Genomic DNA, 19,539 nt, shown 5'->3' on the forward strand with positions numbered 1-19,539 from the left:
CCATATACTCCACCATCAAGCGTCTCATGTTTACTCAGTGTGTCATTGCGAACTGCAGAAGGACGGAAGTTGACCAACAGGTTGTTCTCCTTGGAGCAGCGAGGTTTGAGAGCATATTTAATAGAGGTGTTCAAAATCATGAGGGGTTTAAAGAGAGTAGGGAGAGAGAAACTGCTCCCATTGGCAGAAGGGTGGAGAACCAGAGGGGACAGATTTAAGGTGATTGGCAGAAGAACCAAAGGCGACATGAGGAAAAACTTTTCTTTTTTTTTTTACACACAGGGATCAGTGCTGGGGCCTCAACTATTTACAATTTATATTAATGACTTGGATGAAGGGACCGAGTGTAATGTAGTCAAATTTGGTGATACAAAGATAGGTGAGAAAGCAAGTTGTGAGGAAGCCGTAAAGAATCTACAAAGGCATTTCGATAGGCTCAGCGAGTAGGCAAAAATTTGGCAGATGGTGTATAATGTGGGAAAATGTGGTAGGAAAAATAAAAAAGCAAATTACTATTTAAATGGGGAAGAGATTACAAAATGCTGCAGTACAGAGGGACCTGGGTGCCCTTGTGCATGAAACACAAACAGTTTGTGTACAGGTACAGCAAGTGATCAGGAAGGCAAAAGGAATGTTGGCCTTTATTGCAAGGGGAATGCAGTATAAAAGCAGAGAAGTCCTGCTACAACTGTACAGGGTGTTGGTGAGGCCACACCTGGAGTACTGCGTACAGTTTTGGTCTCTGTATTTAAGGAAGGATATACTTGCATTGGAGGCAGTTCAGAGAAGGTTCACGAGGCTGATTCCTGAGATGAAGGGGTTGTCATATGAAGAAAGGTTGGGCCTATACTCATTGGAGTTAAGAAGAATGAGAGGTGATCTTATGGAAACATAAGATTCTGAGGGGCTTGACAGGGTAGATACAGAGAGGATGTTTCCCCTTGTGGGGGAATCTAGAACTAGGGGGCAGTTTTAGAATAAGGGGGTCGCCCATTTAAGATGGAGATGAGGTGGAATTTCTTCTCTGAGGATCAGGAATCTTTGGAATTATCTGCCCCAGAAAGCTGTGGAGGCTGGATCATTGAATATATTTAAGGTGGAAATAGAGAGCTGTTTGAACGATAAGGGAGTCCAGGGTTATGGGGAGTGGGCAGGGAAGTGGAGCTGAGGCTAAGATCAGATCAGCCATGATCTTTTTAAATGGGGAAGCAGGCTTGAGGGGCCAAATGGCCGACTCCTGCTCTCCGATTTCATGAATGCTTAGGATCGGGAATGCACTGCCAGAGAGGGTGGCGAAGGCAGATTCAATCACGGCTTTCATAAGCGAGTTGGGTAAGTAAATGAAGGAAAAATATTACATGGCTACAGGGAAAGGGCGAAGGAGTGGGAATAGCTGAAGTGCTCTTGGAGAGCTGGTTCACACTCGATGGGCCGAATGGCTGCCTTCTCTGCTGTTCCATTCTATGTTTCTAACAGTTGAATTATAGAAAAATTACGACACAGTAGGCCATTCGGCCCATGCCGGTTGAAAAAGAGCTACCCAGCCTAATCCCACCTTCCAGCACTAGGTCTGTAGCCCTGCAGATAACGTCACTTCAGGCACACATCCAAGTACTTTTTAAATGTGGTGAGGATTCCTGCCTCTACCATCCTTTCAGACAGTGAGTTCCAGACCCCACCACCCTCTGGGTGAATTTCTTTTACATCATCTCCCCTCTAATCACTTTTACCAACTACTTTAAATCTATGCCCCCTGGTTATTGACCTCTCTGCTAACGGAAATAGGTCCTGGCTGATCTGATCCTGGCCTCAACTCCACTTCCCTGCCCGCTATCCATAACCCTCCACTCCCTTATCGTTCAAAAATCTATCTATCTCCACCTTAAATATATTCAACGACCCAGCCTCCACAGCTCTCTGGGGCAGAGAATTCCAAAGATTCACGACCCTCAGAGAAGAAATTCCTCCTCGTAATTTTATACACGTCAAATCTCCTCTCACCCTTCGCTGTTCCAAGGAAAACAACCCCACCCGATCCAATCTTTCCTCATAGCTAAAACTTTAGTCATGGCAACATCCTCGTAAATCTCCTCTGAATGTTAAGACTGAGCACGGCAATCAGCATCCAACAGAGATCGATAGGTTAACACACTGGGTGTACCTTCGGCTGCCTGAGGAAAAGAGTGTTTAAAGACCAGGCCCTCAAATCTACCACCAAGCTCATGGTCTATAGGGCTGTAGTAATACCCGCCCTCCTGTATGGACCATGTACAGTAGACACCTCAAGGCGCTGGGAAATACCACAAACGATGTCTTGGCAAGATCCTGCAAATCTTCTGGGTGGACAGACATGCCCCAACGTTAGCGCCTCGACCAGGCCAACATCCCCAGCACTGAAGCACTGTCCGCATTTGATCAGCTCCGCTGGGCAGGCCACGTTATCCGCATGCCAGACATGAGACTCGCAAAGCAAGCGCTCTACTCAGAACTCCTTCAAGGCAAACGTGTCACAGGTGAGCAGAGGAAACACAGAAACACAGACATAGAAACATAGAAAATAGGTGCAGGAGTAGGCCATTTGGCCCTTCGAGCCACCACCACCATTCAATAAGATCATGGCGGATCATTCATCTCAGTACCCCTTTCCTGCTTTCTCTCCATACCCCTTGATCCCTTTAGCCACAAGGGCCATATCTAACTCCCTCTTGAATATATCCAATGAACTGGCGTCAACAACTCTCTGCGGTAGGGAATTTCACAGGTTAACAACACTCTGAGTGAAGAAGTTTCTCCTCATCTCAGTCCTAAATGGCCTACACCTTATCCTTAGACTGTGTTCCCTGGTTCTGGACTTCAACATCGGGAACATTCTTCCTGCATCTAACCTGTCCAGTCCCGTCAGAATTTTATATGTTTCAATGAGATCCCCTCTCAGCCTTTTAAACTCTAGCGAATAAAGGCCCAGTCGATCCAGTCTCTCCTCATATGTCAGTCCAGCCATCCCGGGCATCAGTCTGCTGAACCTTCGCTGCACTCCCTCAATAGCAAGAATGTCCTTCCTCAGATTAGGAGACCAAAACTGAACACAATATTCAAGGTGAGACCTCACCAAGGCCCTGTACAACTGCAGTAAGAACTCCCTGCTCCTATACTCAAAACCCCTAGCTATGAAGGCCAACATACCATTTGCCTTCTTCACCACCTGCTGTACCTGCATGCCAACTTTCAATGACTGATGTACCATGACACCCAGGTCTCGTTGCACCTCCCCTTTTCCTAATCTGTCATCGTTCAGATAATATTCTGCCTTCGTGTTTTTGCCCCCAAAGTGGATAACCTCACACTTATCCACATTATACTACATCTGCCATGCATTGGCCCACTCACCAAACCTGTCCAAGTCACCCTGCAGCCTCTTAGCATCCTCCTCACAGCTCACACCGCCACCCAGTTTAGTGTTATCTGCAACTTGGAGATATTACACTCAATTCCTTCATCTAAATCATTAATGGATATTGTAAATAGCTGGGGTCCCAGCACTGAGCCCTGCGGCACCCCACTAGTTACTGCCTGCCATTCTGAAAAGGTCCCGTTTATCCTGACTCTCTGCTTCCTGTCTGCCAACCAGTTCTCTATCCATGTCAGTATATTACCCCCAATACCATGTGCTTTAATTTTGCACGCTAATCTCTTGTGTGGGACCTTGTCAAAAGCCTTTTGAAAGTCCAAATACACCACATCCACTGGCTCTCCCTTGTCCACTCTACTTGTTACATCCTCAAAAAATTCCAGAAGATTTGTCAAGCATGATTTCCCTTTCATAAATCCATGTTGACTTGGACCAATCCTGTTACTGCTTCCCAAATGTGCTGCTATTTCATTTTAATGATTGATTCCAACATTTTCCCCACTACTGATGTCAGGCTAACTGGTCTATAATTACCCGTTTTCTCTCTCCCTCCTTTTTTAAAAAAAGTGGTGTTACATTAGCTACCCTACAGTCCATAGGAACTGATCCAGAGTCGATAAGACTGTTGGAAAATGATCACCAATGCATCCACTATTTCTCGGGCCACTTCCTTAAGTAGTCTGGGATGCAGCCTATCAGGCCCCAGGGATTTATCGGCCTTCAATCCCATCAATTTCCCGAACACAATTTTCCGCCTATTAAGGATATCATTCAGTTCCTCCTTCTCACTAGACCCTCGGTCCCCTAGTACTTCTGGAAGGTTATTTGCATCTTCCTTCGTGAAGATAGAACCAAAGTATTTGTTCAACTGGTCTGCCATTACAAGGACACCCTCAAAGCCTCCTTGATAAAGTGCAACTTCACCAGTGACACCTGGGAATCCCTGGCCAAAGATCGACCCAAGTGGAGGAAGAGCATCCGGGAGGGCGCTGAGCACCTCGAGTCTCATCGCCGAGAGCATGCAGAAATCAAGTGCAAGCAGCGGAAAGAGTATGCGGCAAATTCCCGGGATGGCGGGACTGACATATGAGGAGAGACTGGATCAACTGGGCCTTTATACACTGGAGTTTAGAAGGATGAGAGGGGATCTCATAGAAACATAAAATTCTGACGGGACTGGACAGGTTAGATGCAGGAAGAATGTTCCCGATGTTGGGGAAGTCCAGAACCAGGGGACACAGTCTAAGGATAAGGTGTAGGCCATTTAGGACTGAGATGAGGAGAAACTTCTTCACTCAGAGTTGTTAACCTGTGGAATTCCCTGCCGCAGAGTTGTTGTTGATGCCAGTTCATTGGATATATTCAAGAGGGAGTTAGATATGGCCCTTACGGCTAAAGGGATCAAGGGGTACGGAGAGAAAGCAGGAAAGGGGTACTGAGGGAATGATCAGCCATGATCTTATTGACTGGTGGTGGTGGCTCGAGGGGCCGAATGGCTTACTCCTGCACCTAATTTCTATGTTTCTAAACCAGGCACCCCACCCAACCTTTCCCTCAAGACTGTCTGTCGCAGCTGTGACAGGGACTGTGGCTCTCGAATTGGACTGTTCAGCCATCTAAGGATTCATTTTAAGAGTGGAAGCAAGTCTTCCTCGATTTCGAGGGACTGCCTATGATGATGACGATGACATTTCCCCCCCCCCCCCCCCGAGATGCCGATGAACTTGCGGTGTACCTTCAGCCTTTCCCACTTTTTTTTCCAGATTCCCAGGATTCTGGCTTTCTTTTTGCTTGCTTCAACTGGTTGCCATGGGACTGCAAAAGCCTCCCTTTTTCCCTTGTTGAAAGGTCTCGCCAATAACTTTCAGAACCGAAAACACATTTCCTCCCCATGTGGCCGACTGAGCAGCAATCAAACATCATCGGCTAACGGCACTGCGGAAGTCAAAAAGAATGCGAATATGCCGGCCAACAGCTAGTTTTCTCTGCTCAACAACTTCCTGTGGATTGGGAGCCTATAAATAACTTGCACTCTGTAGTGGTCTTACAGCGGCGAAGAAAAAAATATTCTATTTTCTAAAACATTTTGACTCCTAGCAAATCTTAAACCACATGGGTTATGAGCCACAGTTCTCAATTTTTTACAGCCCAGTGATGTAATCTTTCATCGAAGGCAGTCTGAAGTAATGATGTATATCTGACCGCATGATGTGCTGTGAGAAATCATTCACGATCAATTGAGCACGCTATTGCCATTTCAAAAATAATTTCACGCTCTCTTTGGCAGTCCCCCGGAGTCGAGAAAGACTTGCTTCCATACTACAATGAGTTCTAAGGTGGCTCAACAGTCCAATATGAGAATCACAGTCCCTGTCACAGGTGGGACAGATAGTCGTTGAGGGAAAGGGTGGGTGGGACAGGTTTGCTGCACGCTCTTTCCATTGCCTGCGCTTGATTTCTGCATGCTCTCAGCAACGTGACTCGAGGTGCTCAGGGTCCTCCCGGATGTATTTCCTCCACTTAGGGCAGTCTTTGGCCAGGGGCTCCCAGGTTTTGGTGGGGATGTTGCACTTTATCAGGTGAGGCTTTGAGGGTGTCCTTGTAACGCTTCCTCTGCCCACCTGGGGGCTCGTTTGCCGCGAAGGAGTTCCGAGCAAAGCACTTGCTTTGGGAGTCTCGTGTCTGGCATGCCAACAATGTGGCCTGCCCAGCGGAGCTGATCAAGTGTGGCCAGTGTTTCAATGCTAGGGATGTTGGCCTGGTCGAGGACGCTAATGTTGGTGCGTCTGTCCTCCCAGGGGTTTGTAGGATCTTGTGGAGACATCGCTGGTGGTATTTCTCCAGCGACTTGAGGTGTGTCCTGTACATGGTCCATGTCTCTGAGCCATACCTACAGTCTCTGTCACAGGTGGGGCAGATGGTGGTTTGAGGGATGGGTGGGGTGCTTTATTTGTCGTATGCTCCTTCCGCTGTTTGTACTTGGCTTCCGAACGGATCAGCGCTTTCTCGGATGCTTCTCCTCCACTTTGAGCGGTCTTGGATTCCCAGGTATCGGTGGAAATGTTGCAGTTTTCAAGGAGGCTTTGAGGGCGTCCTTAAAGCGGTTCCTCTGCCCACCTGGAGCTTGGTGCCGTGACGGAGCTCACGCTTGTTTCGGGAGTCTAGCGCCGGGCATGCAGGCAATGTGGCCCGACCATCGGAGCTGATCGAGCGTGGTCAATGCCTCGATGCTGGGGATGTTGGTCTGAGCGAGAACACTGACGTTGGTGCGCCTATCTTGCCAATGGATTTTGCGGAGTCAGCGTTGGTGGTACTTCTCCAGTGCTTTGAGGTGCCTGCTGTTCATAGTCTATGTCTCTGAAGCATATAGGAGGGCTACCAGCAAATCTCCCATGATGCGGCTCACGGACAGGACAGGACAGGAGCACACAACCATTAACGTATTAGCCTTGGTGAGTAGGTGTGTGTCCATTAAAGACTACAGGAACAGTATCGAAACAGCAACAGACAGCAGTGTGTCTTCAAGACACAAGCTGCAACTAAGATCTGGGCCTACAGTCAACCTCAGCAGGCAGCCGGGGAATTGATGATTGTATGTTTCCAGTCAAAAAATAGAAGGGTTTTGTGAATGGGTCTAGGTAACTTTATGTGTAGCAGTCAAATTGCGGATGGATTTAACTGTCATATTGTGCCGACGCAAATGATCCTTTCGTAGGAGTTTATATTCTGGGATTTGTTATTCCAATATAAATCGTAGAGAACACCTCCGCAGGTCAGGCTATAAAAAAAAAACTGGAGCGGCAGGCCTAGAATATCATGGCCTCCCGACCTGCGAGAGAACATCTCCGCAGGTCGGGCTTTAAAAGAGCTGGAGCATACCACCACAACTTCCAACGTGAGCTGCTCCAAGTGTGCGACAATTCTGAGATGGGCGACTGGGTGGTCATCAAAACCCAGGTCGCCGTTTGGAGCATGGGCAGGAACATCGGCGGGGCCCAGGTACAGTGGAGGAGCGGCGAGAGATCGCAGCGAATGAGGGTACGGGGCCCAGAAGAGCTGAGGGTCCAGGATCAGAGCAGGCCTCCAGTCGTCCTGGTTAACCCTTGCCACTGAATAAAGAGATAGCTCGGTCAAGCCCGTGTGGTGGCTGGTGTGCAACCGTCACCACACGTTTAAAAAAATTCCATGCACAGACATCTCCAACCCCTTCAATTGGAGTTCAGGACTGGAATAACTGATCCTTCATTGAAACATCTGTGAATCCATGTGGAAGCAAGTCATCCTCGTTCGAGGGACCGCCGATGATGATGATGACATGGTGCAATGCTTGTAAAGGATTACATGTGGATTGCTCTTAACAAACGCACTGGTCAATGAGGCGCCAGACTGGCTCAAAACCTTTAGTCTGGCGCCTATAGGTTTGAGACGGCAGATGCTCCAATTCCTGACCGATAAAGATTTTCAACTCCTGGAGAGAAGGGAGGTTCTCTGTCGGATCCAAGTGATTGGCTTCTGTTTTTTTTTTTTAAAAAGAATGACCAATATTTGCATACGGAAAAGTGTAAGGGGGGGGGTGGGGATGGGGGTGAAATTGCTTGGCGTTGAGGGGGGTTAACAGCCGTGAGGCAGGATTTCCTGCGCCAGGCGTGGAAGACCCACTCCTGCGAACTAAATTCGGGTTACCGCCACCGGGGGCAAGTGTAGCACAAAATAACGGTGGGACGGGTAGCGCTGCCGCTGAGAAAGGGCCCTCCCCGTCATTAAGGGGGAGGGCCAAGCTGCTGACTCTGGGGGTCCCTACCTGGACCACTGGGGAGCGGGGTGCCGTGGCATCAGCCCAGCACTCGAGCGGAGCGCCGGGCCTGCCAGATCGCGGCACGGACCCCGCGATCCAAATCGAAGCCGGTCGCGACGGGGTAAGTCGGTCACTTTTTGTTCAATTCCCCACCTCCTTTAAATTTCACCCCCCCCACCCCCGTCATAGCTCCAGGGGACCGATACTGAATTTCCACTCCAGGACGAAAACAGTTTCGCTTCGCACGGTGATGACGTCATCATCGTTGGTGCAGCGGAGCGGGGCGCTACCGGTTACCGCCGCCACTAAACCCCTGCAGAGTTTCAGGGGAGTAGTTAGCAGCGCCGCGCCCGGGCAAAAAGCCGTTTGACGGGAGACACAAAGGCTCTCCCGAATTTCGCCCGTCATCATCATAGGCGGTCCCTCGAACGACGATGGCTTTCTTCCACATGAGTTCACAGATGTTTCAATGAAGGACCCGATGTTCCAGTCCCTGAACTTCAATTGAGGGGGTGGAAGATGCCCCTGCGTGGAGTTTTTTTTTTTTTAAACCGTGTGGTGACTGTTGCACATCAGCCACCACACGGGCTTGACGGAGCTCGGCCTTTATCCAGTGGCAAGGGTTAACCAGGACGACTGGAGACCTGCTCTGCTGCACAGACCTAGTGTGCACACATATTGTATGTCCCCCCCACACACACTATATCATAGGCGTTACATATCTCAGTGGAGAAAACACGATTGCAATCAAATTCAAAAATGCTGGAGGTCGCAAGTATGGCAGGCTTTATATCAGCAACGCACAGCCTTATAATCGCAGGATAATTCGGCACACTTTTTAAACACGTCGACAGCACTCTGCTCTGAAATGGAGATGTGCAGCCCAAGAAAGATCGACAGGTACTGCTCCACAGAGGGCAGACAACGTGGACACCCCTCCAGCCACCAGTGGGCACAGCTCAAAAAGGAAAGCAAATCAACCGCGGCTGCAAAAGCCTCCTGGGAAACTGGCCTCCGCTTCCGGCTCAATGTCCGCCAGCCCCCTCCTCGGGGTGCTTTATGCCATGCCATGCAAGGTCACGCTGATCACAACTTAACAGCATTCATTAAACAGGTCGGTAGGTTAGAACCCAGCAATTTACTGCGCAGCGCATTTTAAAATTTTGACCATTCACTTTTTACACCACAAAAAGCAAATTTGCACAGGGTCACCTAAAGCATTCAATACCAGTCCAGATCAGCTGGAAGTGAGAAAGCATGTTTTTTAATTAAAAAAGCTACAAGATTCTAACATTAAGTTAGAAAACAGGAGGGAAGGGAGGGATATGGATTGCACAGATGTTTGTATTACTGCAGGAACAGAGAGCACAATTATAGAATCTATCCTTATTGCTGAAGAAGCACTTCCTTGGAACTGCGCAATTAAAGAGCTTTTAATGCATTTGTCCGCAATTATCTGCCGCGATCGAAACAGCCTGTGCTGGCAGGGCTCCAGCCGGTAATGTCAGGGCCCTGTCAGACAATGGTTTATGACGAGGACTTTTCCCTGTGCTGGCTGGTCTTCCTGTACTGCCATCGGAAGGAGCAAGAGGAAGCCAGGTGCTATGTACTTACTCACTCTTTCTCTCCACCTTCCCCCATCGTCCCCTCAGCAAAACAAAACACGCCAAGTGCCTGCAGCCACGAGCCATTCACAAATATCCCAGCAGCCAGCTGCACAGGCACCACCTCACCCCCAGAATGGAAACATCAGAAATAGGAGGTGCAGGAGTAGGACCTTTCACAACAAGACGCCCCCAAAGCGCTTTACAGCCAGTCCTTCGAATGAGATGTCACACAGAGGCCACATCTGCCCCCTCATTTGGAGGTAAACGATCCCACGGCACTATTTTGAAGATGATCAGGGGAGTTCTCGCCCGGCGTCCTGGTTAATATTTATCCCACAACCACAAAAAAAAACATTGTCCGGTCATATTGCGGCCTGTGGGAGCTTGCTGTGCACAAGTCGGCTGCCACGTTTCCTACTCTACGACAGTGACTACACTTGGAAAAAGTACCCAATTGGTTGTAAAACGCTTTGGGACTCCCGAAAGATGCAAGTCTTTCTTTCATTGACAAGTTATCAGGAGGGGCTGCCCCATTTTAAATCCACCTCGTGCAGAACATTGGGCAAGACCAGCTGCCTCAGTACGGACCAGGAATCACACCAGACGGCAAATTTAGTAGCCGAGCCAAGGGACCATTCTGATAATATTTTCGAAGTTTCAAAACGTAAAAATATTCCAAATGAAAATATGAGACATGGGCGGGAAATTGTAAAGAGGACACAAAAACATCTGCAAAGGGATATAGACAGGCTCAGTGAGTGGTCAAAAATTTGGCAGATGGAGTATAATGTGGGAAAATGTGAGGTTATTCACTTTGGCAGAAAAAATAGAAAAGCAAATTATAATTTAAATGGAGAAAAATTGCCAAGTGCTGCAGTACAGAGGGACATGGAGGTGCTTGTGTAGGAAACATAAAAAGTATGCAGGTACAGCAAGTGATCAGCAAGGCAAATGGAATGTTGGCCTTTATTGCAAGGGGATAGAGTATAAAAGCAGAGAAGTCCTGCTATAACTGTAGAAGCATAGAAAATAGGTTCAGGAGTAGGCCATTCGGCCCTTCGAGCCTGCACCACCATTCAATAAGATCATGACTAATCATGCACCTCAGTATCCCTTTCCTGGTTTCTCTCCATACTCCTTGATCCCTTTAGCCACAAGGGCCTTATCTAACTCCCTCTTGAATATAGCCAACGAACTGGCATCAACAACTCTCTGCGGTAGGGAATTCCACAGGTTAACAACTCTGAGTGAAGAAGTTTCTCCTCATCTCAGTCCTAAATGGCTTACCTCTTATCCTTAGACTGTGTCCCCTGGTTCTGCACTTCCCCAACATCGGGAACATTCTTCCTGCATCTAACCTGTCCAATCCCGTCAGAATTTTATATGTTTCTGAGATCCCCTCTCATCCTTCTAAACTCCAATGAATACAGACCCAGTCTCTCCTCATATGCCATCCCAGGAATCAGTGGTGAACCTTCGCTGCACTCCCTCAATAGCAAGAATGTCCTTCCACAGATTAGGAGACCAAAACTGAGCACAATATTCCAGGTGGGGCCTCACCAAGGCCCTGTACAACTGCAGTAAGACCTCCCTGCTCCTATAGTCAAATCCCCTAGCTATGATGGGCAACATAACATTTGCCTTCTTCACCACCTGCTGTACCTGCATGCCAACTTTCAATGACTGATGTACCATGACACCCAGGTCTCGTTGCACCTCCCCTTTTCCTAATCTGTCGCCAATCAGATAATAATCTGCCTCCATGTTTTGGCCCCAAAGTGGATAACCTCACATTTATCCACATTATACTGCATCTGCCATGCATTTGCCCACTCACCTAACCTGTACAAGTCACCCTGCAGCCTCTTAACATCCTCCTCACAGCTCACACTGCCACCCAGCTTAGTGTCACCTACAAACTTGGAGATATTACACTCAATTCCTTCATCTAAATCATTGATGTATATTGTAAATAGCTGGGGTCCCAGCACTGAGCCTTGCAGCACCCCACTAGTCACTGCCTGCCATTCTGAAAAGGACCTGTTTATCCTGACTCTCTGCTTCTTGTCTGCCAACCAGTTCTCTCTCCACAGCAGTACATTATCCCCAATACCACGTGCTTTAATTTTGCACACCAATCTCTTTTGTGTAGGACCTTGTCAAAAGCCTTTTGAAAGTCCAAATAACATCCACTGGTTCTCCCTTGTTCACTCTACTAGTTACAGCCTCAAAAAATTCCAGAAGATTTGTCACGCATGATTTCCCTTTCATAAATCCATGCTGACTTGGACCGATCCTTTCACTGTTTTCCAAATGCGCTGCTATTTCATCTTTAATAATTGATTCCAACATTTTCCCCACTACTGATGTCAGGCTAACCAGTCTATAACTACCCATTTCCTCTCCCTCTTTTTAAAAAAAAAGTGGGGTTACATAGTCCATAGGAACTGATCCAGACTCAATAAACTATTGGAAAATGATCACCGATGCATCCACTATTTCTAGGGCCACTTCCTCAAGTACTCTGGGATGCAGACTATCAGGCCCCGGGGATTTATCGGCCTTCAATCCCATCAATTTCCCGAACACCATTTCTCAACTAATAAGGATTTCCTTCAGTTCCTCCTTCTCACTAGACCCTTGGTCCCCTAGTATTTCCGGAAGGTTATTTGTGTCTTCCTTCATGAAGACAGAACCAAAGTATTTGTTCAACTGGTCTGCCATTTCTTTGTTCCCCATTATAAATTCACCTGATTCTGACTTCAAGGGACCTACATTTGTCTTCACTAATCTTTTTCTCTTCACATATCAATAGAAGCTTTTGCAGTCAGTTTTTATGTTCCCAGCAAGCTTCCTTTCATACTCTATTTTCCCCCTCCTAATTAAACCCTTTGTCCTCCTCTGCTGTACAGGATATTGGTGAGGCCACACCTAGCGTACTGCGTAGCTTTGGTCTCTGTATTTAAGGAAGGATATACTTGCATTGGAGGCTGTTCAGAGAAGGTTCACTAGGTTGATTCCGGAGATGAGGGGGGTTGACTTATGAGGGAAGGTTGAGTAGGTTGAGCCTATACACATTGGAGTTCAGAAGAATGAGAGGTGATCTTATCAAAACATGTAAGATAATGAGGGGGCTCGACAAGGTGGATGCAGAGAGGATATAAGGGAAACTAAAACTAGGGGACATAGTCTCAGAATAAGGGCCCCCCCATTTAAAACTGAGATGAGGAGAAATTTCTTCTGAGTGTTGTAAATCTGTGGAATTCTCTGCCCTAGAGAGCTGTGGAGGCTGGGTCACTGAATATATTTAAGGCCGAGATGGACAGATATTTGAGCGATAAGGAAGTAAAGGGTTATGGGGAGCGGGCGGGGAAGTGGAGCTGAGTCCATGATCAGATCAGCCACGATCTTATTGAATGGCGGAGCAGGCTCGAGGGGCCAGGTGGCTTACTCCTACTCCTATTGCTTATGTTACATAAGTCTTCAGATCAAACATCAATGAAATCAGACTTGTAAACTAACTTCACATCGCCGGTTTGTGTTTTAATAAACCAACCTTGGTGCTCCCTTGACCGGTAAGGACTTGCCCATGTGTTGCTGTTCCAGTTGGTTCATTGCGCCACTGAGATTTTGGTTCAGCTGTGGAGGAACAGACAAAAAAAAAAATCAACACCGCCTGATCAACACGGAGCCAGAGATATAAGGTAATCACCAATAAAACCAATCGGGAATTCAAGAAAACCTGCTTAACTCAGTGGTTGGAAGGTGGAACTTACTACCACAAGGAGAGTAGTTGAGGTGAACAGCATAGTTAAACACATGAGGGAGAAAGGAATAGAAGGATATGTTGATGGGGAGAAGAGGTGGAGACTGGTAGGAGGCTTGTGTGGAGCATAAACACTGGCATTGACCAGTTGGGCATGTGAGAGGATAGTGGGGGGGGGGGGGGGGGGGGGGGGGGGGGGAGGAGAGGGGGTATAGTGGGGGGGGAGGGCTAAATTACAAAGGAGAGATTACACAAGCTAGAGTTGAATCTCCTAGAATTTAGAAGGTTAAGAAGTTTTCAAGATATTAAGGGGAACAGATAGGGTAGATAGAGATAAACTATTTCTGCTGGTAGGGGTGTCTAGGAGACATAGTATAAAAATTAGAGCCAGACCTTTCAGGGGTGAAATTAGGAAACACTTCTACACACAAAGGGTGGTAGAAGTTTGGAAAACTCTTCCGCAAACGGCAATTGAGGCCGGGTCAATTGTTAATTTCAAATCGGAGGTTGACAGATTTGTGTTACCCAACGGTATTGCGGGATATGGTCCAAAAGCAGGTATATGGAGTTAGGTCACAGATCAGCCTTGATCTCACTGAATAGCAGAACAGGTTAAATAGTCCACTCCTGTTCCTAGGTTCCCTCGTCTACTCTACCCTTCATTTTGGTGATGTCATGCAAGGTCTTTGCAACTTCATCTCGTATCAAATGAAAATATAAACTATAGAGGCACAAAAATCATCATCATCATCATCATCATAGACAGCCCCTCGAAATCGAGGAAGACTTGCTTCCATTCCAAAAGTGAGTTCTCAGGTGACTGTACAGTCCAATACAGGAATTACATTGTCTGTGGGACAGACAGTGGTTGGAGGAAAGGGTGGGCGGGGAGTCTGGTTTGCCGCACGCTCCTTCCGCTGCCTGCGCTTGGTTTCTGCATGCTCTCAGCGACGAGACTCAAGGTGCTCAGCACCTTCCCGGATGCTCTTCCTCCACTTAGGGCGCTCTTTGGCCAGGGATTCCCAGGTGTCAGTGAGGATGTTGCACTTTATCAGGGAGGCTTTGAGGGTGTCCTTGAAACTTTTCCTCTGCCCACCTGGGGCTCGCTTGCCGTGTAGGAGTTCCGAGTAGAGCGCTTGCTTTGGGAGTCTCGTGTCGGGCATGCTCGCCCAACAGAGCTGATCGAGTGTGGTCAGTGCTTCGATGCTGGGGATGTTGGCCTGAGCGAGGACGTCAACGTTGGTGCGGCTGGCCTCCCAGGGGATTTGCAGGATCTTGCGGAGACAGCGTTGGCGGTATTTCTCAAAACATATTCAGCTCAGAACATCCGCACAATGCTTCAGATTATCGAGAAGTGGGGGTTGCTGGCAACGGTTCCCTTTATGTTTAGTCACTCACAGCTTTTCAGAAAACAAACACATCTGATTTCAAAACACTCGAATCTAAAACATCAAGCCAAGTAATCATCTCATACCTTGCCCATTTCTTTATGAAATGTCCCTTCCAGACCAGCTATACTTTGGAATGTGTTCACGTAAAAACCAACACGACTAAGAAGAAAAAAAGGAGAAAAAAGAATTAACAGAACTCATGGAAAACGAGCAAGCTGATACACCGCCTAGTAACTGGAACCAAAAACTGGGTCACAGCAAAGTTTGACTATTAATTGATGTCAATAGTTTGAACTGCTTTAAGCTACAGTCAGGCAAGATGGACAAAGTGAAAATCTGGATAAATGCAGTGAGAGAAACAAATTTAACAGCAGCACAGTCAGCTCCTTCCTGGTGGGACCTTCCCACCAGAACTGGTCACGCCCCAGAACATAATTAGGAGCAGGAGTAGGCCATTCGGCCATGCCCCTGCTAATTTAATTTTTTTGGGTGCCCGGCCCATTCAAACCGCATGCGCGATTTTTCCAATTAAAAGCTGCCAAGCCCCAGACCATTGCACATCCACGCAGCTTAATGGGAACATTGCCACACTGCCCCTCGAGCCTGCTCCGCCAGTCAATAAGGTCATGGCTGACCTTCTACCTCAACTCCACTTTCCCGCCAATAATCGCTCAATTCCCTTAGTTCCCAGCAATCGTATCGATCTCAGCCTTGAATATACTCAACGCCTGAGCATCTAGAACCCTCTGGGGTAGAGAATTCCAAAAGATTCACAACCCTTGGAGCAAAGAAATTTCTCTTCATGTCAGTCCTAAATGGTTGACCTCTGACCCCAAGACTGAGACCCTTAGCTCTCGACTCCTTTTTACTTCAGGTTTGCCAGCATTCATGCTCGCTCTCTCTCTCTCTCTCTCGGTGAGAGTTACAAGTTTAGTGGAAGACCGTCCAACACCAGAACAAACAAAGGCCTCAAATGTCTCCTTGCCAACTTTCTCCTGAACAGGGAGTAGGAGGAAATTAAACATGGCAGTTGGCCGGGGAAGGGGGGTGGGGGAAATAATGAAGTAACCATCAATCATTAGAATAATCCAATCTGGGCAATGCCAGGTTTTCAATAATTGGGAGAAGTAGTAAAACAAATTGTCCCAAGTTTTCCTCTTCCCTCAGACTCTTCACATCCTCTGCTGGTCCGGCACCAAAGTTGCTGAGCCAGATGCAATTGGGAGGGAGGGGAATCACAAGCGTGCCAGAGGACGTTATGATCACGCCTGGGTTCCTATCTTCACTTAATACTCCTACAGAAAAACATTGTCGGTCAGGGTTAAAGGCAAGAATTCGGCAAAGTGGTTCAGAGTGGGCATGAGTTCCTGCTCACCTTCTCCACCAATAGGAACAGGGGGATGCCATCGAGCCTGTTCCCCCACTCAATGAGATCATGGCTCCATATACCCGCCTTTGCCCCATATCCCTCAATACCTTTACTTTACAAAAATCTATCAATCTCAGATTTAAAATTAACTGATCTAGCATCAATTGCCATTTGCGAAAGAGAGTTCCAAACTTCTACCAGCCTGTGTGTGTAGAAGTGTTTCCGAGCTTCACTCCTGAAGGGCCTGGCTCTGATTTTTAGACTATATACCCCTAGTCTTGGAATCCCCAAGCATCAGATATAGCTTCTCTCTATCTAACCCATCTGTTCTTAATATCCTGAAAACTTCCATCAGATCACCCCTTAACCGTCTAAATTCTAAGGAATACAACCCTAGTTTGTGTAACGTCTCCTCATAAATTAACCCTCAATTCCGGGTATCATTCTGGTAAACCTACGCTGCACTACCTCCGAGGCCACTGTATCCTTCCGAAGCTTTTGTATAGCTGCAGCGTCACTTCTGCCCCCTTGTGCTCCCGTCCTCTCTCAAGTGACCACATGCTGAATAACTGCAGTAATCATCCGGGAAAGTAATTTAGACGCCTCAACTTGGTCCTTTTTCTTGGTGGCGACAGATGTTACACATTAGATCTCACTTACAGCGGCATTTCTTCACCCCCATCTGTGTCCTATTTGGAGATGAGTAATATACTCCAGTGAGATTACAGAAGCTCCCCACTCTGATGTAGAATGCTCCACAGAATGTGAACACGTGACCCCATTTTATTATAAACCAAACTTACACAGAATGTTTGCTTGCTGCTTTGAAGAATTTTTTTTTGCAATAAACAAAGCACGCATTTAATCAGTGCTCAGCTGATACCATTCAATCGTGGCTTTCAAAAGGGAATTGTATAAGTACCTGAAGGAAAACATTTTTGCAGGGTTATGGGGAAAGGGCAGGGGAGTGGGACGAGCAGAGAGCCGGGAAGGACTCGACGGGCCGAATGGCCTCCTTCTGTACTGTAACCGTCCTATCAAAGGAAAAGTAAAACAGAAGGGAAAAGTGAAAGTGCCTAGCGTAGCCTTTCAGTGAAGGGATTCGAACATTGACGACAGAGGAGAGTTGCAGCAGTGAATCGCTACTCTGCAACAGTGGGCATCGAGCACTTGACCACTTCTGTAACCAGAGGAATCATAGACCATAATCGCCCGAGATCCACCCTCATTCAATGCAGAGTTCAAATCAAGCGTCTTGGGCAGAACTAGTTCCAAGTGTCAGAACAAGAGGGAAAAAAATTCAAGTGCTTTAAACAGAAAAAACTAATTCTAGAAATACACAAGTCAGTCAGCATTTGGTAACAGAAAAGGTGGGTTAACGTTTCATGGTGTAAACCGTCAAAACATGATACAGTTCCAACTTTACAATATTTTTGCAACCTGCGCTTCGTGATGGAGCACAATCAATCTTGCTCTCTGAGCTGCTTCGGTTCCCAAAGACTATTGGCATGATAAAGAAAGACATGCATTTATATAGCGCCTTGCATGCCCACCGGACGTCTCAAAGCACTTTACAGCCAATGAAGTACTTTTGGAGTGTAGTCACTGTTGCAATGTGGGAAACGTGGCAGTCAATTCAAGCACAGCAACCTCCCACAAACAGCAATGTGATAATGACCAGATAATCTGTTTTTTGTTATGTTGATTGCGGGATAAATATTGGCCAGGACACTGGGGATAACTCCCCTGCTCTTCTTCGAAATAGTGCCGTGAGATCTTTTACATCCACCTGAGAGAGCAGACGGGGCCTCGGTTTAACGTCTCATCCGAAAGATGGCACCTCAGACAGTGCAGCTGCACTGCACTGGATTGTCAGCCTAGATTTTTGTGCTCAAGTCCCTGGAGTGAGACTTGAACCCAAAACCTTCGGACTCAGTGACGAGAGTGCTACCCACTGAGCCACAGCTGACTCTGATGACGTTAATTAGCAACCAGGAGCAAGACTACATTCAGTCACACAACGTCGTCAACTGAACAGATTTCGTCTTTGCATAAAAGGGAAATTAAGACTCTGACTTCCATTAGCTGCCACAAGCCATCTGGGCCCCAGTCTCTGGTACCTCCCAGTACAGTCGAAAGACCACTCACCGATAGACTGACCACCCACCTGTTCCATAGTGATGGCAACTCTTCCTGCAAGTCAATATTAATTTCCTCGAACACTTTCTGGGCTTTTAAAAATTCTTCTTCGGCCTTTAAACACAAAAACATCCCAAATAAATAACAATAAGGGTCGACATTTGAAGGACGATTAAGAGAGACTGAAAAATCTTTGCTGAAATATTGGCTAATTTGGAAAGACTCTCAATTGCCAGACCAAACAGTATGGAGCGTAATCAGAGACCTATACCCTGTCTATGTAGGGTATCCACAGACCTATACCCTGTCTATGTAGGGTAATCACAGACCTATACCCTGTCTATGTAGGGTAATCAGAGACCTATACCCTGGATATGTAGGGTAATCACAGACCCATACCCTGTCTATGTAGGGTAATCACAGACCCATACCCTGTCTATGTAGGGTAATCACAGACCGATACCCTGTCTATGTAGGGTAATCACAGACCTATACCCTGTCTATGTAGGGTAATCACAGACCCATACCCTGTCTATGTAGGGTAATCACAGACCTGTACCCTGTCTATGTAGGGTAATCACAGACCTATACCCTGTCTATGTAGGGTAATCACAGACCTGTACCCTGTCTATGTAGGGTAATCACAGACCCATACCCTGTCTATGTAGGGTAATCACAGACCTGTACCCTGTCTATGTAGGGTATCCACAGACTGATACCCTGTCTATGTCGGGTAATCCCAGACCTGTACCGGGTCTATGTAGGGTATCCACAGACCTATACCCTGTCTATGTAGGGTAATCACAGACCTGTACCCTGTCTATGTAGGGTAATCACAGACCGATACCCTGTCTATGTAGGGTAATCACAGACCGATACCCTGTCTATGTAGGGTAATCACAGACCTATACCCTGTCTATGTAGGGTAATCACAGACCCATACCCTGTCTATGTAGGGTAATCACAGACCTATACCCTGTCTATGTAGGGTAATCACAGACCCATACCCTGTCTATGTAGGGTAATCACAGACCCATACCCTGTCTATGTAGGGTAATCACAG

General features: G+C 47.2%; 1 protein-coding gene across 1 annotated transcript in view; it reads right to left on the minus strand.

Annotated features, from left to right (window-relative positions):
- The window catches only part of LOC139253683 (myc box-dependent-interacting protein 1-like), a 236,543-nt gene that overhangs the window by 97,554 nt on the left and 119,450 nt on the right, over nucleotides 1-19,539 (minus strand). Inside the window, exons 7-9 of the mRNA XM_070873516.1 lie at nucleotides 18,505-18,590; nucleotides 15,052-15,127; nucleotides 13,368-13,450 (exon numbers count right to left, since the gene is read on the minus strand). Of these exons, the coding sequence (XP_070729617.1) occupies nucleotides 13,368-13,450; nucleotides 15,052-15,127; nucleotides 18,505-18,590 (245 nt within the window). The remainder of the gene's footprint in view (nucleotides 1-13,367; nucleotides 13,451-15,051; nucleotides 15,128-18,504; nucleotides 18,591-19,539) is intronic.

The sequence above is a fragment of the Pristiophorus japonicus genome, chromosome 3 (assembly GCF_044704955.1).
Source record: "Pristiophorus japonicus isolate sPriJap1 chromosome 3, sPriJap1.hap1, whole genome shotgun sequence".
NCBI classification, from domain to species: domain Eukaryota; kingdom Metazoa; phylum Chordata; class Chondrichthyes; family Pristiophoridae; genus Pristiophorus; species Pristiophorus japonicus.